The 25,826-nt window shown below is 38.2% G+C and overlaps 1 protein-coding gene across 3 annotated transcripts in view; it reads right to left on the bottom strand.

Annotated features, from left to right (window-relative positions):
- Positions 1-25,826, bottom strand: part of LOC139139382 (ankyrin repeat domain-containing protein 13C-like) — a 314,195-nt gene that overhangs the window by 153,969 nt on the left and 134,400 nt on the right. For all 3 annotated transcript variants that reach the window (XM_070708283.1, XM_070708284.1, XM_070708282.1), the window contains exon 6: positions 18,864-19,063. In XM_070708283.1, coding sequence (XP_070564384.1) covers positions 18,864-19,063 — 200 coding nt within the window. The remainder of the gene's footprint in view (positions 1-18,863; positions 19,064-25,826) is intronic.

Here is a 25,826-nt window from a genome sequence, read left to right as displayed (position 1 = left end):
AGACATAAATGTGAAATAAAACTTGTATGCTCTTTCAACATGAAACATGTACGTGAAACATTTTCCTAAGTGCGAAATACATTAAAATGTTCTGCAGCTTAAAAAGTGATACGCGTAAAGTGGTTCATTAATTAATGTGCACTTGCGGTTTGTCAGAAACGGCATCATAATACGAAATTGATTTCGCATATTAAGAACTTTTGTTTTGAGGGGGGAGGGGGTTTCAAGTAAAACGTTTCTTGTGCGTCAGCTTTTATTATCGACGGCCCCTAAATATCATTTAGTTCATCTATAGACAAACTTGTATACCAAATTTCAAAGCTATCAGATGAGTAGTTTTGGAAATACACATTTTTTGACCAAAAATGGCAAAAATTGCCCAAAAATTCAAAATTACAGATTTCATCAGAAATTCAATATATATTACTTGGTTCATCTGTAGAAACCTGTATACCAAATTTCAAAGTTATTAGACCAGTACTTTTTGACAAACACATTTTTTGACCAAAAATGGCAAAAATTGCCCAAAAAATACAAAATTCCAGATTTCATCATAATTTCAATAAATATAATTAAGTTCATCTGTAGGAACCTGTATACCGAATTGCAAAGCTATCAGATGAGTAGTAATGTTTTGGAAATCAAAATTATTCTGTTGATGTTTCGGAATGCTGTTGAATTTGTCATGATGCCATTTTGAAACTTTGATTTAGCAGGTTGGTTCTTCAGTCACAAAGTTTTTCCCTCTCTTCCATGTTTGAATCTAATCCAACTCAGCATACCTGTATTTCACTCACTTAACATTAAATTTATGATATTTTACGATTGGTGAGATTGTTCTTTTGATTTTTTTTTTTGAACAGTGATTTTTGGGATAATGATTTAGTTTGTGTCATTTCTTTACCCATTTTAAGAATCAGGGTACACTTCCCCAGTAGCCCTATTGTTGACGTGTTTGTGAATAGTGTTACACGCTCGCAGTCTTCTAGTTGTGCAGATTCCTCACAGGTTCAGTCTGTTTTGAAGGCCAAAAGGTTATGCAACAGGTTTGCAAAGAAAAAAATATTCATGTATAAAATTGTGAAAGAGCTTTGAGGCTCCCCACATCAATATCGTTAAGTTTTTCGCATTCAATTTAGTGTTTGTTTCGTTTCAGATATGTGAGGAATGACAAAAATGTCATCCTGATCTGCTTTGACATCTTCTGAAACGGTCTTAATCAACTTTCTTGTCCAGTTTGATGAGGTTGTAAGTCAACATGATGTATACACTGTCTACATGTACATGTACCGGTACTGATGTACATGTGTACTAGCTTGGTTTGTTTTTGGTCTCCATAACAAGTTTAGTCTGTGCAATCGCTCTAGTGAATATTACAGTGTTTTCTGGTCATCTTGGTTAAAATTAGCATATTTTTCATGCATATTTGCAAATCCGTCACCTTTAAGATGTCTGAATTATGGGATTTCTTGTAATTGATATATTTACCTGCAACACATTTCGGAACAAAGAAACAGGAGCTCTTTCGGAGGATAGAGGGACTGTGCATGAAGGAACAATGTAAATTTCTTTAAGCTTCACTAGGTCGTGGCCTAACATATTTCTGCCTATCACTGTAATAAAGGCAAAATTTTGACTCATCTAACAACATTACAGCACTTGGGGCCATTCTTTGATGGTGCAATGACTGCATTCACGGGCAAATCGCGGCCATGCTCACTTGTGCCAACGTCATAGCGATGGTTTACCCTTTGTGACATATCCATGTAGATTTGCAGCACCAAGTCTATTTTTATCATTGATACACTTAGAGGATTCACCAATCTCAAAAGCATTTTCCTATGATGGCAATCCTCAAGATATAAGCAAACTATAAGGTGACCTTCTCTGTCACATAAGATCAGACAGAATGAAGTTTATTCTTAATGTCGCCAGTGGTTTCAAGTTTATTCCGATTAATATATCGAACTGTACATTCTGAAAGTCCAAGCTTTCTACCGGCTGCTCAATTAATTTTAACCTTCCTAATATAAGGTCTTAGTCCATTGATAAAATCACTTATTTCTTTACCTCGTGGCGAAAAAGGCTACAAGGATTAAAGATCATGGTTGACTGATCAATTGTATGAACATTTTTGGTTTTAATCACAATTTTTTTTTTATCAGTCCATCATCCAACGGGCGTTAGCCCAATTACAGGATGACATACGCATAACCCACTAACCCCCAATAGAGCAATGAGGAGTAAAGTGCCTTGCTCAAGGGGCACAACACCGTGCAACAATCTTGAACTCACTGTCCTCCGACAGTGAGTCCATTACTGTGTACCTCCTGGGTCTTGAACCAGATCAGTGTTCTCCGTGTTCAGGATTTTTTACAAGAGAGCAAAGAATGTGGTGCTAAGCACCACAAGCAACCGCGCAAGCTCCATTGGAGCAATTAAAATGGTGTTATTTGGTGGCATCTGGGGAGTATTTTTTCAGATTTTTTTCGTATAAAAAGTCAAAGAAAAAGAAATCAGAGACAGTATTCAAAAACTTTTATTCCATTCACTGATTTCAATGAAGATTACATTTTTTGAAAACGAAAAAATAACGATAGACATATTTGCCGATGTCAAAATACATAAACACTTACGTGTTCTCAGCCTAATACACATTTGGGCAAGCCCTTATAATAGGTCGTTTAGCTTTGGGAGGGAATTCTCGAAATGAAATTCTAACCTCCCAGAAAAACTTCACTATACTCCACTGTCCTAGGTTATTATGACCCTCACGCTCCTTGGCATGTTTACTAAGCTGAGGTTAAGCACCGTATTGATGTCATGCAAATATGGCTGCCATCGAGGACTTATGATCTTGGATGACATCACAAACTCGCGAGATTTGCAAGATCAATGAGAATTACATTTGCAGTCTGCATGATCAACTCACATGCTTGCATTCTGTTTGTAAATCCTGTTCAACTTTTTTTTCGTAAGTTTTATTGGTTTATTTTTTAACAAGTCATCGTTGATGACACAGTCCCCACTTGTTAATGGGTACTTTGATTACAGGTCCTCAGAGAGGATAGAGTCCTCTTCATTAGGTCTGTGATAAAAATACTTTTGAATAAATTTGCTTGATACATGTCTGAGCTGTAGTTCAGGACATGAAAAAATCGTAATAAAATGGCCACATGGCAGCCTTATTGGATCGTATCACAAAACAAATGACGTGCATATGTATGACATAGGTCAATGTCCTTGTACCAACTTTGAATAAAATCGATTGAAACATGCCTGAGTAATGGCTCTGTACATGAAAAAATCGTAATAAAATGGCTGCCTAGCGGCCATATTGGATCGTATCACAAAACAAATTGACGTGCATATGTATGACATAGGTCAATGTCCTTGTACCAAGTTTGAATAAAATCGGTTGAGATATGCCTGAGTTATGGTTCTGTACATGAAAAAAATCGAAACAAAATGGCTGTAAGGCAGCCATATTGGATTGTATCACAAAACAAATTGGTGTCATTGGTCAATGTCCTTGTACCAACTTTGAATAAAATCGGTTGAAACATGCCTGAGTAATGGCTCTATACATGAAAAAATCGTAATAAAATGGCCATACGGCAGCCATATTGGATCGTATCACAAAACAAATCGACATGCATCTGTATGACATATGAAGTAATCCTTGTACCAATTTGAATGAAATTGCTCCTTGCATCACTGAGATATCTGCGAGAACGGACGGATGCACGCATGCACGCACGCACGCACGCACGGACCCACACACAGACATGACCAAACCTATAAGTCCCCCTGGATGGTGTCCGTGGGGACTCAAACCATCTGCACAAAGTTTCATCAAATTTGGTACAGTTGTACCAGAAACTGCTCAAATCTCAAATTATGCAAATTAGACCTAATTATGCATGCCACACCAATATAAATAGACCTGCATATGTATGCCATAGTGTAGTATCCTTGTACCAAGTTTAAAAAGAATTGGCACAGGAATATCTCAGATATCTGCATTCATGAGCCCCTATGCATAGACACAGCATTAATATTAATTTCATCCTGGAACGCCTGTGGATCATACCTGGGGACCCTGTGGATGGATATCAAATACAGGAAAGAAAACAGCCGTCACACAGCCATTTATGATCGAATCATTACAAAAATCGGCATGCATATATATGTGATAAGGATTAATATAGGTACCAACTTTCAATGCAATCGCGCCCAGCATCGCTGAGAAATTTACGTGAACGAACGCACAGTCGTAAAATATAGGAAACAAAATGGCCGCCACGCAGCCATTTTAGACCAGATCAAAACAAAAATCAATGTGCATATGTATAACATATAGAGTAATCTATGTACCAAGTTTGAATGGAATCGCTCCTAGCATCACTGAGAAATTTGCGTGAACATACGCACCGACATCAAATACAGGAAACAAAATGGCTGCCAGACGGCCATTTTGAATCGGATCGTAAAACAAATGGACGTGCATATGTATGGCATAAGTGATAATCCTTGTACCAAATTTGAATGAAATCGCTCCAGGCGTCTCTGAGATATCTGTGTGAACGGACGGACGGACGCATGCACGCACACACACACGCACGGACATGACCAAACCTATAAGTCCCCCCGGACGGTGTCCGTGGGGACTAAAAAGATAAATCTCTTTCATTTATGGCAAGGGGGCGCTCATGATTCACACGAGGGCGCCACACCCCTGTTACCTTATTCAGGGAGAACACTGCAGGTCTCGAACTCACCGTTACCCTAACCACTGGTAGTAAATTTTATTAAATGACACTGCATAGTGTCTTTTTTCAATGTTAAATCAATGTGAGCTCAACATCTGTACCAAGGTTCATGAAATGATGACCCATTTCTTGCCAAATCAGTTTAATTACAAAAATTCACTAAATATGCAAATCAGCAGTCAATTGACATGATACTACTAGATATCTTTACATGCTTTTATCTTTATCTTTACACTATCTGAAGATCAACATCTGTACCACGTAAATTTGATACAGCATTTCTAGACATATCATATACTAATTATGAAAGTTCATTAAATATGCAAATTAGCAATCAATTGACATGATACTGCTTAATGTACTCTCACGGTATTACAGTACTGAAAGATCAACATCTGTACCATGTTTCATCAAATTTGATCCAGTATTTCTGGACATAGCCCACTAATTAAGAAAGTTCATTGAATATGCAAATTAGCAATTGAATTGAATGACACTGATAAATGTCTTCATTCAAATGTGAAGCAATGTGAGCTCAACATCCGTACAATGTTTCAAGAAATTTGATGAATAATTTCTAGACATGGCCTTATTATGAAAATTCATTAAATATGCAAATGAGCATTTAATTGACAGGATACTACTACATATCAATGCATGCCATTACACCACCAAAAGATCAACATCTGTGCCACATTTCATCAAATTCGATGCAACATTTCTAGACATATCACTCTAAATAAAAATTTCATCAAATATACAAATTAGCAATTAATTGACATGGTACTGCTTAATGTCTTCACACAGTGTTACACTACTGTGAGATCAGCATCTGTACCATGTTTCATCAAATTTGATGCAGTAGTTCTGGACAAAGCTAACTAACTAGGAAAGTTCATTAAATATGCAAATTGGCAATTAATTTGCATGACATCGCTTAGTGTTTTTCTGAACTTATATGAGACTTTGTGCTAAAGATCTGTACCAAGTTTCATGAAATTTGCTGCAGTATTTCTAGACATATCACCCTAATTACAAAAATTCATCAAATATGCAAATTGGCAATTAATTGATGCAATACTGACATATGTCATTGTGAGCTATCATAGCTCTGTGTGATGAACATCTTTACAAAGTTTCATGTAATTTAGAGCAGTCCGCTCTAGAAAGAGCTCTTTTTAGCTCACGTGTGTAAACACGTGGGCTAATGTCATAGCGATGTCTGTCTGTCTGTCCGTGTGTGTGTGTGTGGTGTGTGTGTGTGTCTGTCTGTCTGTCTGTCTGTCTGTCTGTCTGTCTGTCTGTCTGTTTACACGATAACTCAAAAACGCCTGAACGGATTCAAGTCAGATTTGGTACACAGGTACCATATGCTACTTGCAAGAACTGATTAGATTTTGATTAGTGTGGCTTGAATATTAATGACAATGGTTTCCCTATGGAGACGGTAATGACAGTGTATACATATATCAAGAAATACTGCAAAAAATTTCATGAAACTTTTCACAGATTTCAATCTTAGAACATTATGATGATACTGTGAGTGTCATGTCAATTGTCTTCTCATTTGCATATTTAATGAACTTTTGTTATTAGTGAGATAACTCTGAAATTTCTGCACCAAACTTGATGATACTTGCAACAAATATTGATCTGATATATATCTAATTATACTTAGAAGCATTTGGCAGTGTCAAGTTAATAAATAGCTCATTTGCATATTTTATGAAGGTTTGTAATTAGTCATATAACTCCAAAATAACTGCACAAAATGTGATGAAATCTGCTGCAGATACTGATCCGACTGATATCTAACTGTAGTATAAAGCATTTAGTAGTGTGAAATTAATTACGGGTTGATTTGCATATTTAATGAACTTTGTAATTAGTGATATTACTCCAAATTACAGCGTTAAATTTGATGAAACTTGCTACAGATGTTGATCTGATAAATATCCATTTGTACTGAGAAGCATTGAGCAGTGTCAAGTTAATAATTAGCTCATTTGCATATTTCATGAAGTCTTATAATTAGTCATAACTCCGAAATAACTGCATCAAATGTGATGAAAACTGCTGCACATACTGATACGACAGATATCAAACTGTATTGTAAAGCATTTAGTAGTGTAAAGTTAATTAAGGGTTCATTTGCATATTTAATAAACTTGTAATTAGGTATATAACTCTGAAATTTCGGCACCAAAATTTTGTGAAACGTGCTACAGATATTGATTTGATAAATATTTAATTGTGCTATGAATCATTGAACAGTGTCAAGTTAATTTAGGGTTTATTTGCATATTTAATGAACTTTGTAATTAGTGACATTACTCTAAAATTACAGCATTAAATTAAATAAAACGTGCTACAAATGTTGATCTGATGGATACTAATTGTCCCATAAAGCATTGAGCAATGTCAAGTTAATGAACAGCTCATTTGCATATTAAATAAAGTTTTGTAATTAGTGATTAAACTCTGAGAGTACTGTGCGAAGTTGAAAAAACCTGCTACATATAGTGATAACATATATCTCATTGTTCTGTGAAGCCCACTACTATTAATGAACCTGTTGTAAAACACGTGAGCATATTCAGTTCATATCTGGTTTTCGAAAAGTCATTGTCAATGATATAGTCCTCACTTTTTCCGATAAAATGGCTGTTACAAAGCCATATTGTATTGGATCGCAAAACAACTTGATTTGCACATGTATAACATAAGGAATTATCCTTGTACTAAGTTTGAATGAAATCGCTCCAGGCATCTCTGAGATATCTGCGTGAATGAATGGACGCACACATGGATGCACGTACTGTTATGTAGGTCATTTCCCCCACACTCATCATGACCTGAGTTCAATTAGTCTAGAACATTCTCAAGGCCACTGCCCTTAATGACCTCACAACCTTGAATCCAATTAGTCATGTTTGGAATGTTCTGGAAATCTAATTAGCTGTGTAAGAGAGATAATTTTAGAACAGTAATTAGCATGTCAATAAAAGTTCTAGATTGTTCTTATATGCCCTTGTGTAAGCACATGTGTATAAAAGGGACGTGCACAGCTTCCAGTCAGACTTTTGGGATCGTGTCTCTTGTGTGTTACTAAACTCCAGCAGTAGTCATTCTCAAGACTTTTCAAGACCTTCACTGCCAACGCTGGATTTATACTGTGGATTTTGTGCAGCTTCAAGCCTGCAAGCCAAAGGACTGTTCATTCATCCGACTGACTGTTACAACTCTGAGACTGGAGCTTTGCTGTCCCAGCTGAGATAAGTAGTCTGTACACTTTTAAAGCTTGTACTCTATCCCTGACTTAGCAAATAGTTTTATTTTCGTAATAAATTTTGTTTAAACGTTACCTGCTGAGTTCACCCTTTTGTTCGTTTTCTCTGCACGTAACAAAATTGGGGGCTCGTCCGGGAGACGAATATTTTGAGCCGTTTGACAACACTTTGACAGCTTTTTAAACTACTACACTGTGAACTCAGCGAAATTTAATCATGGTGGAATTCAAGCCAGACGAATTTATGGATGACCTTGATCAGGACGCATTTGATTCCCTCAAAAAAGACAACCTCATCGCACTGGCCGATTTCCTTAAAGTAGAAGTCAAGAGATCTATGCGCAAGAAGGAAATTCAGTTCAATATTGTCAAATATTTAGTCAGTGTAGGCAAATTTGAGGAATCCGTCTTGCATGATTATGAGCCTGAGTCTTCCTTTGAACTTAGAAAATTAGAATTGGAAATACAGGCAGATTTCGAGCTAAAAAAATTGGCATTAGAAAAAGAAAAAGAATTACAAATGGAAAAAGAGAGACAGGCATTAGAAAAGGAAAGATTGCAAATGGAAGAAAGGCAGAAAGAAAAAGAAAGGCAGGAAAGATTAGAAATGGAAGAAGACAGAGAGAAAAAGAATTGCGATTAGAAGAACAGCGATTACAGGTAGAAATAAAACGTTAAGAGCTTGGACAGTCAGGAAAATTCTTCCCTTCAGACAAGTTTGACATCACTACGCATTTCAGGTTAGTACCCAATTTCCAAGAAAAGGATGTTGATAAATATTTCCTTCATTTTGAGAAAATTGCTCAGAGTCTGAATTGGCCTAAGCAGTCCTGGTCTATGCTTTTGCAGAGTGCTTTGGTGGGTAAAGCCAGAGAAATTTACATTCAGTTGTCAGTAGAGCAGGCTTCAAATTATGATTCTGTGAAGGAATTAATTCTCAAGGGTTATGAGTTGGTGCCTGAAGCTTACCGTCAGAAATTTAGGGATTGTGAGAAGGCGAGAGATCAAACTTATGTTGAGTTTGCTCGAACAAAAGAACAACTGTTTGATCGTTGGTGTTCTTCTGAAAAGGTCAGTCAGAATTATGACAAATTACGACAACTTGTTTTGATTGAGGAATTTAAAAGGTGCATCAGAAGTGACTTCAAGACGTTTATCAATGAACAAAAGGCAGATACATTGGAGATTGCTGCACGTTTGGCCGATGATTATTCATTGACCCACAAATCTTCCTTTCTCAGCAAACCATCCCAGTCCTTTCCATACAGAAACAATGCTGGTTAATTTAACTCCTCCTTTTCATCCAAGAATTTCTCAAAGGACAGTAGAAAATCAAATGACAACAGTTCACAGAGTTCAAGTAACACTCCCACATCATCAGATCCCAAGTCTCAATCTCCTTCTGACAAACAGTTTGGTACACTTTCTTGTAATTATTGTAAGAAAGACGGCCATTTAATGTCAGATTGTTTCAAATTGAAAAGAAAATGTGAAGGTCAAAGTGGATCTAAGCCCATCGGCTTTATTTCTTCATCAACTCAATTAGAGTCTAATAATGTGTGCAACACATTTCCTGAGGTTAAACCCCTCTCATCCCCAATTAATGAGGTCAAGGTCAATTCTTCTCAAGATAGCATTATGGGTATTTTCGAACCATTTATTCATGATGGTTTTATATCACTTTCTAGTGATTTCTCTTCCGCTATCCCTGTCAAAATTTTAAGAGATACCGGGGCTTCCCAGTCTCTTTTGTTGGCAGATACCCTGCCGTTTTCTGAAAAGTCATTTTCAGGTTCTAAAGTTCTTATTAAGGGGGTAGATTGTAATGACTACATTCCTGTTCCTCTCCATAATGTCTATTTGTCTTGGGACTTTGTTTCTGGACCTGTGACTTTAGGTATTAGGCCTTTTTTGCCTTTTGAAGGGATTCACCTTCTTCTTGGAAACAACCTTGCTGGGGACAAGGTCATCACTAATCCACTTGTGACTGATAATCCTAGTTTAGATCAGAATCCAGAGCCAATAGAAGAGGAAATTCCCGGCCTTTTTCCTTTATGTGCTATTACTCGAGCCATGTCAAAGAAAACTTCTGAGAATCAAAATACTCTCAAAAATAATGTCACAGATGTTGACTTAAATGACACCTTTCTCAGTCAGGTGTTTGACACGGATCATTCCGTTATCCCTCGTGGATTTGAAACTTCCAGTAAACTTCTGCTGACCAAAGTCAGACATTTTCTAGATCAAATCTCATTGCAGAACAACAAAAAGACCCAGATATTTTGTGTTTGTTTGACAGGGTAGATGATGAAGGTAAAACTTCAGATAGCTCTGTTTCCTATTATACAAAATCTGGTATTCTCATGCGTAAATGGAGACCTCCAGATGTTTTGGTTGATGACGATTGGGCTATAAAACATCAAATTGTGGTTCCAAAGCCCTACCGTGCTGAAATATTGCGCCTGGCCCATGAAACGCCCTGGGCTGGTCATTTAGGTGTAAGGAAAACTTATCATAAAATTCTCAGTCACTTTTATTGGCCTAATCTCAGGCAGGATGTAACACATTTCTGTAAAACTTGTCACACATGTCAAATGGTAGGAAAGCCAAATCAAACCATTCCAAAGGCCCCTTTACAGCCAATTCCTGCATTTCAAGAACCATTTAGTAGGATTCTAATAGACTGTGTTGGGCCCCTACCAAAAACAAGATCAGGAAATGAGTACATGCTGACAATTATGTGTACATCAACTCGGTTCCCAGAAGCCATACCACTGAGAAACATAAAGACAAAGACTATAGTGAAAGCTTTAGTCAAATTTTTCACTTTATTTGGCCTCCCTAAATGTGTCCAGTCTGATCAAGGCTCCATATTTATGTCTGGTATTTTTCAACAAGTCATGGATCAGCTAGGCACTAAACAGTATAGGTCATCCGCCTATCATCCAGAAAGTCAGGGTGCTCTTGAGCGATTTCATCAAACTTTGAAAAACATGATTAGGACCTACTGTTTTGACACAGAGAAACAGTGGGATGAAGGAATTCATTTTCTGCTCTTTGCTGTTAGAGAGTCAATTCAAGAGTCTCTTGGTTTTAGCCCATTTGAGCTTGTATTTGGACATACAGTCCGTGGCCCACTTAAGCTCGTTAAAGAGAAATTCCTATCAGACGATGACGATTGTCTGAATATTTTGCAATATGTGTCAGATTTTCGTACAAAACTCTCTAAAGCATGTAAATTAGCCAGAGAAAATCTTGAGTCATCCCAGCAGTCAATGAAAACCAAATATGATAAAAACACCTCAAAACGGAAGTTTGAACCCGGTCAAAAAGTTCTTGTTCTACTTCCGGTTACTGGCAAACCACTCCATGCTCGTTACTTTGGGCCATATCTAATTGATAAGAAATTGAGTGATTTAAATTACATCATAATAACACCTGACAGGCGAAAACAAAAACAGCTATGTCACATAAATATGCTTAAGCCATATTTGGAAAGGGATAATCCTACTAAAACAAAGCCTGTCAGTGCAGTCACAGGCCGTTCATACACAGGCCATTGAAACGGCTCTGAAACGGTTCTGGGCCAATACTGGCACAGAAAGTTATGTGTGGATACTCTGAAGTGGTTCTAAAGCGTTTCAGATTTGAGACGGTTTAGTCGGCCCGACCAGAGCCGTTGTAGGGATTAACTCTATCCGCAAATCGCTGTGTGGACGGACCGAGCCGCTTCAGAGGCGTTTCAAACGCCCTCACGCGACAGGTATTTGTAACATAAACAAACAACAACCAACATACAATATTCACGTTGGTCATGGCTGCCAAACACAGCTCCTGCAGCTCTATACATCTCGTGGAAATAACTGGTCAGACGACCGAATAGGTTTGCTGATCTGAGTCTCGGCAGACGAAAGCATTCAAAGAATGCTAAAGAGAATGTGTCCCGACAGCCTCGTGTACAAAATAAATTGCAGAAAAGGCTCTACAGAGAGGCAGATCAGTGCCACTGCAAGCTCAAGGCACTGAAGCTAAAATACAAAGTTGTCGACAGCAACAGGCCATAAAGGCACGACTTTGCACAATTTTTAAATATCGGATATTTACAATCTAGTATCGCAGTTTGACATATCAACGATTTCGGGACTAATATCTATACTAGACAATACTAGAATGAACTGTGGTTGTTCCATGGGAAGCCGTGTCTATGAAATTGCCGATATTTACCGGCGATTTGGGGACTCTAATATCGATACTATGACAGAACCCCATGGACGATACTAGATTCATTCAAATCGCGCGTAAATATCCGATATATATCAGAGATTTCACCGTCTTACAGTTCTGGCCAAACCCGACTTCCAAGGACTGACTCTAGCTTCGATACTAGAATCTGTCAAATTGCGCGTAAATATCCGATATAGGCCTATAACGGAGATTTCAACACCTTACAGTTCTGGACAAACCCGACTTCCAAGGACTGACTCTAGCTTCGATACTAGACGGTACTAGATTCATTCAAATCGCAGGTAAATATCCGATATATTATATATATATATCGGAGATTTCACCGCCTCACAGTTCTGGCCAAACCCGACTTCCAAGGACTGACTCTAGCTTCGATACTAGACGATACTAGATTCATTCAAATCGCAAGTAAATATCCGATATAGGCCTACGGTATGTCGGAGATTTCACCACCTTACAGTTCTGGTCAAACCCGACCACCAAGGACTGACTCTAGCTGCGATACTGGACGATACTGGATTCATTCTAATCGTGCGTAAAAATCCGATATATCGGAGATTTCACCACCTTTTAGTTCTGGTCAAACCCGACTTCCAAGGACTGTACTCCAGCTACGATACTAGACGATAGTATAGACACAGTAAAATCAAACAGTTTAATCAATTCAATGAATTATAGGAACATAATTTTCAGTGATTTTAATTCACTGTACTAATTTCACAATAAAACGAATCAGCGAGCTTATATGGATTTTTTGGTGATGTTGAATATTATTGAAAAAGAGAGCTAAATTTCAGTGTTCATGTTTGATAAAACCTCAAACTAACGACACCGAACGCCAGCCTGTACAACACCGTGTGTGTACAAAGCACCTGCAGTCAATTGTAACACAGTACACATCGGTCGACCTGAAATTTGACACTGTGATCGACGTAGTGTTTCAAAAGTACGAAAAGTGAGACCAAGTAATTTTAGATTTGATCTAAAACCTCCCAAAACCAACAGACAAAGTCCTATACTCTTACGCAGAAAATCAAAGTTTTCAAGCGTCGACTTTCTCTTCCGCGATGCACACAACCACGGCCCCTCCACAAAACGCGATGTCGATCGACTTGAAAATTGACATCGTGATTGACCATGGATGGACTAACATGGCGTTTCGAAGTATGGAAAATGAGACTCACTAACTTTGGACGCTTTAGATTTGATCAAAAACCTACCAAACCCATCAGACAAGGCCCTACTCTTACGCAGAAAACAAAGCTCTCAAGCGTCGACTTTCTCTTCCGCGTTTGAGCGAAACAAAAGTCGGCTTCATTCCAGTCGGAAATGGTCGGCTATTCGCGGGCATAACGTAATTGTACGTTAGTCCAATTTTCGGCTTTACCCGATGTGAACGTCTGAATTTCGAATAATTCGGCCTGTGATCGGGCAAGTAAGGTTGACCTCGAGAGCGATTCCCAGTACAACACGTTCCCTGATCGCGGTACTACAGTGATAGGAACAAGTTCACCGCGTAAATTGCTAGACTACATGATATAGCCACATCGGCACTTCTGACATATAATCTCCGGCTTGCAAGGCCATCAAAAAAATCAAAATATTATTATCAAAACCAAAATTTCCGGGCCAGAGAGCGAAACAGTGCTGAAAAGTAGCCAGCCAAAATGCGAAAGTAGCCGGTCAATTTGAAAATGAACACGCTGCAATCAGTTTTTGTTTTTAAAATACAAACTTATTTTACACTGACATTCAACAAAACTGGATAAAGTCCTGTTCAAGATACCTTGCCAATGTTATGCTGCCGCCGCCGCGACACGACGTCCCCACTCCAACCTCGGCTTCCTTCTTCACCTATAATTTACATTTCTCCGCCTGGGCAAATTTCTACTGAAAACCCTGCGATACTAGATTCTGTCAAATCGCGCGTAAATATCCTATATACATATCAGAGATTTCACCACCTTAAAAGTTCTGGTCAAACCCGACTTCCAAGGACTGACTCTTGCTTTTATACTAGATGATACTAGATTCTGTCAAATCGCGCTAAATATCCGATATTTATCGGAGATTTCAGCCCTTTATAGATCTAGCTAAGCCAATCTAACTTCGATACTGTATAGTCTAGTAGCCGTAAATATCGGATATCATATAAAGTGCAAGTCGCGGTGTCCCCCAACAAACGGAGCTGCAAAGGCAGAATACCGATGCCTTTCTTTGAATAGCTGTCTCAGATCCTCGGTAATCGGCCATCTGTCAATCCCAGTAGAAACGCCAACAGAATACCTGTTAGCTATGCTAAACTTTATTCTGAAAAACAACACATTCGAATTTAACAACGAATTCTACAAACAAACATGTTGGTGCGCAATGGGATCGTCACCGTCACCCGAGATTGCCAATCGACATCACGTTTCACGAATTAGAACAGGAAATCATATGTGAACACACAACAAAAATATTACTATGGTGTAGATTCAGAGACGATATTTTCCTAATCTTCATTGGAACGGATCACGAACTCCACAAATTTATAACAGTAATTTAAAAGATACATCCTTCTTTCAAATTTTCATATGAAAGTTCTTCACACGAAATAACATATCTTGACCTAAGCATTTACAAAGGTCAACGATACAACAAAGAAAACATACTAGACACTAGAACGCACACAAAACCAGCAGATACATTCCAGTTCTTACACAGAAAATCATGTCATCCAAAATCAACCTTCAAGGGCCTAATCAAAGGCGAAATATTAAGGTACATGAGGACATGTAACAACGAAGAGGACTTTAACAACAAAGTCAAAACATTTAATGAAAAATTGCTACAACGAGGATATTCACAACAAGAAATGTCGAACATCAATGCGGAAACAAATTACGCAACACGAAGAACACATTTAAATCACAAACAAACACACAGCAACAACACTAATAAAGTGATATTTTCTACCACACATAGTCCACATATCAAAACAAAAGACATCAAACAAGCACTCCTGAAGAACTAGGAAGAAATAGAAAAAGATCAAACGCTAAATAATTTATTCACGATGAAACTGATCATCGCATACAAAAGAAATCCAAACATTGGCGACAAGCTCATAAATGTACAAGTACACGATCTTACAGAAAAGATCGAACAAAATGAAACACAATCAACTGACTCGAATATAAATATTCTAGCCTCCTTACTAAACGAACAAAACACTGACAATGATTAAGCCACAAACAGTGAAACAAAAATCCAAGGGGAGAAAATATCAAAAAGCGACTGAGGAAGAGACCACACTGTTTTCGAAACGTAGCGTCAAAGGATCACACTGTCATTCGACTAGATTACGGCTACGCCTTGCCATGGCTTATATCTACACCATGGCAAATAGCCAAACGCACAAAATAAAACATGAACACAGAGAACGAAAAAATAGTGTAGGTGAAACATGGAGCCGTTTTCCCTTTATTACAGTTCTGAACGCATCAAATGCAAGGGCTAAATTGGTTAACGATTGCATTTGGTCTGCATTCAGATCATTAAAGCGACGATGACTCGGTTTGGACCGCATATGCAGCAGGTAAAAAAACAGAAGACAAGCAGTACGACGTTGTTCATTTCAGCTATCTTATTACCATGCCGTATGCTTGGTCATACACAACTTTTGAACTCGAGAGGGCATTAAGACGTCTTAAACACCAAAACAATGGCTTAATTTTGTGAGTATGGACGCAAGCGGACTCAAACTATTAATCCCCTGTGTTTACAAATCACAAATAGTGTTGCAGAAGCGTTTCAATTTTTACCTGTTTGAACGTAGCATCAGTTCAAACCGTTATGAAGATAGTGATACTGAAACTGACTTGAGTGAAAATACTCAAAACTTAAAGCTGGGCTCAGTCAAGCTTCAGAACTCAGAAATCCTGGAGAAGCTGGAGTCTAAAAAGTTGGCACACCTCCAGCCAGAACAACAACAACAGGTGAAAGAACTGCTCCATGAATATAAACACCTGTTTCAAGATGTTCCAACGAGGACAAACGTCATCTATCACGACGTTGAGGTTGGGGACAGTAAGCCTGTAAAACAGCATCCATACAGGCTGAATCCAACAAAAGCGAAATATCTCCAGGAAGAAGTCAAACACCTGCTGGACAATGACTTTATTGAACCCAGTAAAAGTAACTGGAGTTCGCCGTGCATACTTGTTCCCAAATCAGATCACAGTTATCGTATGTGCACGGACTTTAGGAAGGTCAACACTTCAACAAAGACAGACACTTTCCCAATCCCGAGGATTGATGACTGCATCGACCGAGTGGGAAAAGCCAAGTATGTGACGAAATTTGACCTACTGAAGGGATTTTGGCAAGTCCCTCTGACGGATCGTGCTCGTGAAATATCCGCCTTTGTTACACCAGACGGATTGTTCCAGTACAAGGTGATGCCATTCGGAATGAAGAACTCTCCGGCAACGTTCCAACGGATGATCAACGACATCATATCCGGGCTAGACGGATGTGCAGCTTATGTTGACGACGTCGTCCTGTATAGTGACACCTGGGAGGAACACATCAAGCTCATGTGGAAGTTCTTTGAGAGACTGAGCAAAGCAATGTTGACTGTCAACCTTGCCAAATCTGAGTTTGGTTGGGCGAGGGTGACTTACCTCGGACATACTGTAGGACAGGGTGAGGTTAAACCTGTTGATGCCAAAATCAGTGCCATTTCAAGTTTTCCCATACCAAACTGCAAACGACAACTAATGCGCTTTCTCGGTATGGCTGGTTACTACAGAAAATTCTGTCCAAATTTCTCCACAATTACTGAGCCTTTGACTAACTTACTTAAAAAGAAAGTAATGTTTGTTTGGTCAGAGCAATGCCAACAGGCATTTGATACACTTACAGCCATACTGCAAAGTGCTCCAGTGTTGTCTGCACCAGATTTCACTTTGCCATTCAAATTAGCTGTAGATGCTAGTGATACGGCTGCTGGTGCTGTTTTATTGCAAGAGGATAGTCATGGTGTAGATCATCCTGTTTGCTATTTTTCACGCAAATTTAACAAATCCCAGAGAAACTACTCTACAATTGAAAAAGAGTGTTTATCTTTGATATTAGCTTTACAGCACTTTGAAGTTTATGTTACTTCTTCAAATCAGCCAATAGTGGTTTATATTGATCACAACCCTCTTGTTTTTCTGTAGAAATTTAAAGGCAAAAATCAGAGATTGCTAAGATGGAGTTTAATGTTACAGGAGTTTAATCTTGACATTAGACATATCAAAGGCAGAGACAATTTAATTGCAGACTGTCTCTCTCGTATTTAGAGTTTATCGTCGTTCACACTTTTAAGATGACATTTGTAAAAGAAAGATTTTTCTTTGAAAAATTTTCTTTTTTGAAGAGGGGGTGTGTTATGTAGGTCATTTCCCCCACACTCATCATGACCTGAGTTCAATCAGTCTAGAACATTCTCAAGGCCACTGCCCTTAATGACCTCACAACCTTGAATCCAATTAGTCATGTTTGGAATGTTCTGGAAATTTAATTAGCTGTGTAAGAGAGATAATTTTAGAACAGTAATTAGCATGTCAATAAAAGTTCTAGATTGTTCTTATATGCCCTTATGTAAGCACATGTGTATAAAAGGGACGTGCACAGCTTCCAGTCAGACTTTTGGGATCGTGTCTCTTGTGTGTTACTAAACTCCAGCAGTAGTCATTCTCAAGACTTTTCAAGACCTTCACTGCCAACGCTGGATTTATACTGTGGACTTTGTGCAGCTTCAAGCCTGCAAGCCAAAGGACTGTTCATTCATCCGACTGACTGTTACAACTCTGAGACTGGAGCTTTGCCGTCCCAGCTGAGATAAGTAGTCCGTACACTTTTAAAGCTTGTACTTTATACCTGACTTAGCAATTAGTTTTATTTTCGTAATAAATTTTGTTTAAACGTTAACTGCTGAGTTCACCCTTTTGTTCGTTTTCTCTGCACGTAACAGTACACACACACGGACATGACCAAATATATGCCCCGCCGGACGGTGTCTGTGAGGACTAATAAGTCACTGATGATGAGCGCCAAAAAACTAGTATGACATTTGGTGTTCCAAGCAACCACCTTCATGGTACATAGGCACCATACCATGAAACGTCCTGCATTATATGATTTAATCAAGATATCACACCTAATCATGCTTCCTTCACTGCTTAAATAAGATCCACAATTAAAGGGAGAGTGGCTATAAGTTTTGATTTTTTTTCACCATTTTTGGTTTTTTTTAATGTCAACAACAGCTGCTTCTACTTCCAACAACATTTTCAAATACAGTATTCACCTCATCAACTCTACTGATAGACCACATTATCATTGATGACAAATTAATCCTTGTCTAGGCGAGATTTCAAATGTGAACAATATTTCAGCATTTTAAACATGTTAATATATGTTGGCAGGGTAAATAGAGTAGTAAAACAACAATTTGCCATAGATTTACAAGTCAAAAAGTGAAAAACTTATCCATAGTTACAGCTTTAAGCAAATCAAACTATTACCTTTTCTTTGATTCAATGATCATACCATGGACTGCATAGAAATCAGCATTGAATGGCCCAACCATTTCAGTTCTGTCTTCTCGAAATAACCATCCACTCTGTGATCTCACAAATGTAATAGTTTTCGTTGACATTGTTGCAGTCACAATGTCGCTACTCATTAAGATATCTACCTCATCCTCAATGTCACTTTCTGAATCCTGTAACAAACAATAAAGGTTTATTTTAAATCAGTTACATCTTGTGTCATCTATTTTTCATCCTTCTATAATTTTCTGTCCTAAGTCTGTGCATCTCCTACCCAAAAAGTCTACATGACACAACCTGGTGTTGATCATATAGTTGATCCCCTGGTAGCATATTGGTATTCAAATGTTGAAAGAAGACTTTGGCTGGAGGTGGTGAGCTCTAAGATGCTAATCTAAGATGCTACTTTATTTACAATAAGTGTATGACAAATACCTTCACAAGGCAGCTGGACAGATAAATGTTATGAATGAAAAACCAATGAATCATTGATGGCATAATCCCCACGTGGTGGCAGTGTGTCAAGGTGGTTAAGCTGTAGGTTAGTTGTTTGGCGATTGTTTTCTACAAGAAATCATTATGCTGGCTGTGGAGAGTATAGGACTGAATTTTAAACAATATGTGTAATGTCCAGGTATACATTAACCCTATAACTCCTATATAGGTGGCCCTATAAAGGACCCCCCAGGGCCTGAATTATTCTGAGGGAGACACTTGCTGAAAGATACAGCAAGTGTTATGTGATGAAAACTTTGTTTCTATGACAACTGTCAGAACCTAAATGGGGTGTATGTAAAGATAAGTTGCTACAGTGTATGCATGTGCATTGTTATGCAAATTAGCTTATAATTATGCAAATTACAGTAATGATAATCTCTTCACTCCCTTTGTTTTTCAACCATAACCATCACAATATCATGAATAAAAGTTTATTTTACTCACCTCCGTGTGTTTTTTCCTGCTACTATCCTACTCCTATCCTACTCTATAGTTTCTTCCTTTTTCTAGCTATGTCTCTACCTACACATTCTGGATCATTGTACTGATAATCTTTCATACAGTGGTATTGATGGAAACATGGCACTGGGCACATCCTAACCTTGCATGCTCCGCAAATGTATTTTGTGTCTTTCCTATACTGTATATGACCTAACATTTTGACATGGTTTCGGCTAAAGCTGGTGCATGCTGCAAATTTCTGTCAAACCTGATGTCATTGCTTTTTGGTTGTGGGTTTTCTCCCTGGCCTTTTAACAAATGAGCGCCCACCTATCAGCTCCTCGCAAAGCTTACCATGGAAATCTGTAGAGTGATTCTTTCCTGGGGGTTTGCTTGCTTGAAAAGAATGAAGGAATTCACCACACATACTTCAAGTAGATACCAGAATATTTGTAGGTACCAGGTAAGTCCCTTCATGTGACGTTTATAGGTAGAAAGACGCTGATCGGCCAAGCCAACACCTCCCATGTACCTATTGTATCTAGCAACTACTACAGGTCGATGTACTTCCTGCCATTCCCACCTACCACTGACTTTTACTGCCCTTATTACGGTGTTACTCTCAGCATTGATGGGTAGTGTAGTTAAAACATTGACTACTCTAGTCTTTCAATGAAACAGCCCTCTGTCTGCCTTTCTGCCAATGAATAAAATTGTCCACGAGAGAGATTTTTCACTTTGAGACTACCTGGCTTCATATCAGATGGCAAGCCCTTTCTATATGGCCTGACGGTACCACAAGCCAAAATTTTCTTGTTCTTCAATTTGTCAAACAAAGTGGGGGATGTTTAGTAGTTGTCACAATACAACTAATAGCCTTTGTTGTAGTATGGCCTAGTGAGTGTCATGACAACAGTGTCAGTTACTGATGTTTCAGGAGACGGCTGCGACTCTCGACCTTGATATACCTTCAAATTCAGGACATATATAGCCAGAGGTAGATTCAAAGCTAGAGTCAGTCCTTGGGAGTCAGATTTGACCAGAACTGTAAGGTGGTGAAATCTCCGTTATATATCGGATATTTACCCGCGTTATGACAGAATCTAGTATCGTTTATTATCAAAGCTAGAGTCAGTCCTTGGAAGTCGGGTTTGACAAGAACTGTAAGGTGGTGAAATCTCCGATATATATTGGATATTTACCCGTGATTTGATGAAATCTAGTATCGTCTAGTATCGAAGCTAGAGTCAGTCCTTGGAAGTCGGGTTTGGCAAAACCTGTAATGTGGTGAAATCTCCTATATATACCAGATATTTACCCGCGATTTGACAGAATTTATATCGTCTAGTATCGAAGCTAATGTCAGTCCTTGGAAGTTGGGTTTGACCAAGACTGTAAGGTATTGAAATCTCTGATATCGGATATTTACCCGCGATTTGACATAATCTAGTATCGTCTAGTATCGAAGTTAGAGTCAGTCCTTGGAAGTCGGGCTTGACCAGAACTGTAAGGTGGTGTAATTTCCAATACATATCAGATATTTACTTGTGATTTGACAGAATCCAGTATCGTCTAGTATCGATATCAGAGTCCCAAAATCGCCGATAAATATCTGGTAAATATTTGCGATTTCACAGACCTTGCGTGCTGAGGCACAGGGCAAGTCATTCTAGTATCTACTTGGTGAGCATTGAGAAAAATATCGAAACACAGGAAATGTACGTAATTGAAGCTGCACCATGACTTCAGTGCGTGGTCCCAGGGATCCGTCAAAAATGTTTCTAATACAAGCTGCGGCTTCAATTGGGAATTTTACAGATATATATATATATATATATATATATATATATATATATATATATATATATATATATATATATATATATATATATATATATATATATATATATATATATTATATATATATATATATATATATATATATGATATTTACCCGCAATTTGACAAAATCTAGTATCACTTAGTATCGAAGTTAGAGTAAGTCCTTGGAAGTTGGATTTGTGAAAATCTTTAAGATGGTGAAATGTCAGATATATATATCGGATATTTACCTGCAATTTGACAAAATCGAGTATGGCCTAGTATCAAAGTTAGAGTCATCTTTTGAAGTCGGGTTTGACCAGAACAGTAAGGTGGTAAAATGTCCAATATATATCAGATATTTTCCCGCGATTTGACAACATCTAGTATCGTCTAGTATCGCAGCTAGAGTCAGTCCTTGGAAATCAGGTTTGGCAAAACCTGCAAGGTGGTGATATCTCCGACATATATCAGATATACCCGCGATTTGACAGAATCTAGTATCGTCTAGTATCGAAGTCAGTCCTTTGAAGTCGGGTTTGACAAGAACAGTAAGGTGGCAAAATGTCCGATATATACCAGATATTTACCCGCGATTTGACAGAATCTAGTATCGTCTAGTATCGAAGCTAGAGTCAGTCCTTGGAAGTCGGGTTTGACCAGAACTGTAAGGTGGTGTAATTTCCAATACATATCAGATATTTACCCGTGATTTGACAGAATCCAGTATCGTCTAGTATCGATATCAGAGTCCCAAAATCGCCGATAAATATCTGGTAAATATTGGCGATTTCACAGACCTTGCGTGCTGAGGCACAGGGCAAGTCATTCTAGTATCTACTTGGTGAGCATTGAGAAAAATATCGAAACACAGGAAATGTATGTAATTGAAGCTGCACCATGACTTCAGTGGGTGGTCCCAGGGATCCGTCAAAAATGTTTCTAATACAAGCTGCGGCTTCAATTGGGAATTTTACGGTATATATATATATATATATATATATATATATAATATATATATATATATATATATATATATATATATAATATATATATATATATATATATATATATATATGATATTTACCCGCAATTTGACAAAATCTAGTATCACTTAGTATCGAAGTTAGAGTAAGTCCTTGGAAGTTGGATTTGTGAAAATCTTTAAGATGGTGAAATGTCAGATATATATATCGGATATTTACCTGCAATTTGACAAAATCGAGTATGGCCTAGTATCAAAGTTAGAGTCATCCTTTGAAGTCGGGTTTGACCAGAACAGTAAGGTGGTAAAATGTCCAATATATATCAGATATTTTCCCGCATTTGACAACATCTAGTATCGTCTAGTATCGCAGCTAGAGTCAGTCCTTGGAAATCAGGTTTGGCAAAACCTGCAAGGTGGTGATATCTCCGACATATATCAGATATACCCGCGATTTGACAGAATCTAGTATCGTCTAGTATCGAAGTCAGTCCTTTGAAGTCGGGTTTGACAAGAACAGTAAGGTGGTGAAATGTCCGATATATACCAGATATTTACCCGCGATTTGACAGAATCTAGTATCGTCTAGTATCGAAGCTAGAGTCAGTCCTTTGAAGTTGGGTTTGACCAGAACTGTAAGGTGGTGTAATCTCCGATATATATCAGATATTTACCTGCGATTTGACAGAATCTAGTATCGTCTAGTATCGAAGTCAGTCCTTTGAAGTCGGGTTTGACCAGAACAGTAAGGTGGTGAAATGTCCGATATATACCAGATATTTACCCGCGATTTGACAGAATCTAGTATTGTCTAGTATCGAAGCTAGAGTCAGTCCTTTGAAGTTGGGTTTGACCAGAACTGTAAGGTGGTGAAATGTCTAATATATATCAGATATTTACCTGCGATTTGACAGAATCTAGTATCCTCTAGTATCGAAGCTAGAGTCAGTCCTTGGAAGTCGGGTTTGGCAAAACCTGTAATGTGGTGAAATCTCCTATATATACCAGATATTTACCCGCGATTTGACAGAATCTAGTATCGTCTAGTATCGAAGCTAGAGTCAGTCCTTGGAAGTCGGGTTTGGCAAAACCTGTAATGTGGTGAAATCTCCTATATATTCCAGATATTTACCCGCGATTTGACAGAATCTAGTATCGTCTAGTATTGAAGCTAGAGTCAGTCCTTGGAAGACGGGTTTGACCAGAACTGTAAGATGGTGAAATGTCCGATATATACCAGATATTTATCCGCGATTTGACAGAATCTAGTATTGTCTGGTATCGAAGCTAGAGTCAGTGCTTTGAAGTCGGGTTTGACCAGAACTGTAAGGTGGTGAAATGTCCGATATATATCAGATATTTACCTGCGATTTGACAGAATCTAGTATCGTCTTGTATCAAAGTCAGTCCTTTGAAGTCAGGTTTGACCAGAACAGTAAGGTGGTGAAATATCCGATATATACCAGATATCTACCTGCGATTTGACAGAATCTAGTATCGTCTAGTATCGAAGCTAGAGTCAGTCCTTGGAAGTCGGGCTTGACCAGAACTGTAAGGTGGTGTAATTTCCAATACATATCGGATATTTACCCGTGATTTGACAGAATCCAGTATCGTCTAGTATCGATATCAGAGTCCCAAAATCGCCGATAAATATCTGGTAAATATTGGCGATTTCACAGACCTTGCGTGCTGAGGCACAGGGCAAGTCATTCTAGTATCTACTTGGTGAGCATTGAGAAAAATATCGAAACAGGAAATGTAATTGAAGCTGCACCATGACTTCAGTGGGTGGTCCCAGGGATCCGTCAAAAATGTTTCTAATACAAGCTGCGGCTTCAATTGGGAATTTTACGGATATATATATATATATATATATATATATATATATATATATATATATATATATATATATATATATATATATATATATATATATATATATATATATATGATATTTAAACGCAATTTGACAAAATCTAGTATCACTTAGTATCGAAGTTAGAGTAAGTCCTTGGAAGTTGGATTTGTGAAAATCTTTAAGATGGTGAAATGTCAGATATATATATCGGATATTTACCTGCAATTTGACAAAATCGAGTATGGCCTAGTATCAAAGTTAGAGTCATCCTTTGAAGTCGGGTTTGACCAGAACAGTAAGGTGGTAAAATGTCCAATATATATCAGATATTTTCCCGCGATTTGACAACATCTAGTATCGTCTAGTATCGCAGCTAGAGTCAGTCCTTGGAAATCAGGTTTGGCAAAACCTGCAAGGTGGTGATATCTCCGACATATATCAGATATACCCGCTATTTGACAGAATCTAGTATCGTCTAGTATCGAAGTCACTCCTTTGAAGTCGGGTTTGACAAGAACAGTAAGGTGGTGAAATGTCCGATATATACCAGATATTTACCCGCGATTTGACAGAATCTAGTATCGTCTAGTATCGAAGCTAGAGTCAGTCCTTTGAAGTTGGGTTTGACCAGAACTGTAAGGTGGTGTAATCTCCGATATATATCAGATATTTACCTGCGATTTGACAGAATCTAGTATCGTCTAGTATCTAATGTCCTTTGAAGTCGGGTTTGACCAGAACAGTAAGGTGGTGAAATGTCCGATATATACCAGATATTTACCCGCGATTTGACAGAATCTAGTATTGTCTAGTATCGAAGCTAGAGTCAGTCCTTTGAAGTTGGGTTTGACCAGAACTGTAAGGTGGTGAAATGTCTAATATATATCAGATATTTACCTGCGATTTGACAGAATCTAGTATCCTCTAGTATCGAAGCTAGAGTCAGTCCTTGGAAGTCGGGTTTGGCAAAACCTGTAATGTGGTGAAATCTCCTATATATACCAGATATTTACCCGCGATTTGACAGAATCTAGTATCGTCTAGTATCGAAGCTAGAGTCAGTCCTTGGAAGTCGGGTTGGCAAAACCTGTAATGTGGTGAAATCTCCTATATATTCCGATATTTACCCGCGATTTGACAGAATCTAGTATCGTCTAGTATTGAAGCTAGAGTCAGTCCTTGGAAGTCGGGTTTGACCAGAACTGTAAGGTGGTGAAATGTCCGATATATACCAGATATTTACCCGCGATTTGACAGAATCTAGTATCGTCTAGTATCGAAGCTAGAGTCAGTCCTTTGAAGTCGGGTTTGACCAGAACTGTAAGGTGGT

This window comes from Ptychodera flava, chromosome 8 (genome assembly GCF_041260155.1).
Source record: "Ptychodera flava strain L36383 chromosome 8, AS_Pfla_20210202, whole genome shotgun sequence".
In the NCBI taxonomy this organism is placed as follows: Eukaryota; Metazoa; Hemichordata; class Enteropneusta; family Ptychoderidae; genus Ptychodera; species Ptychodera flava.
This window is presented reverse-complemented; position numbering and strand designations above follow the sequence as displayed.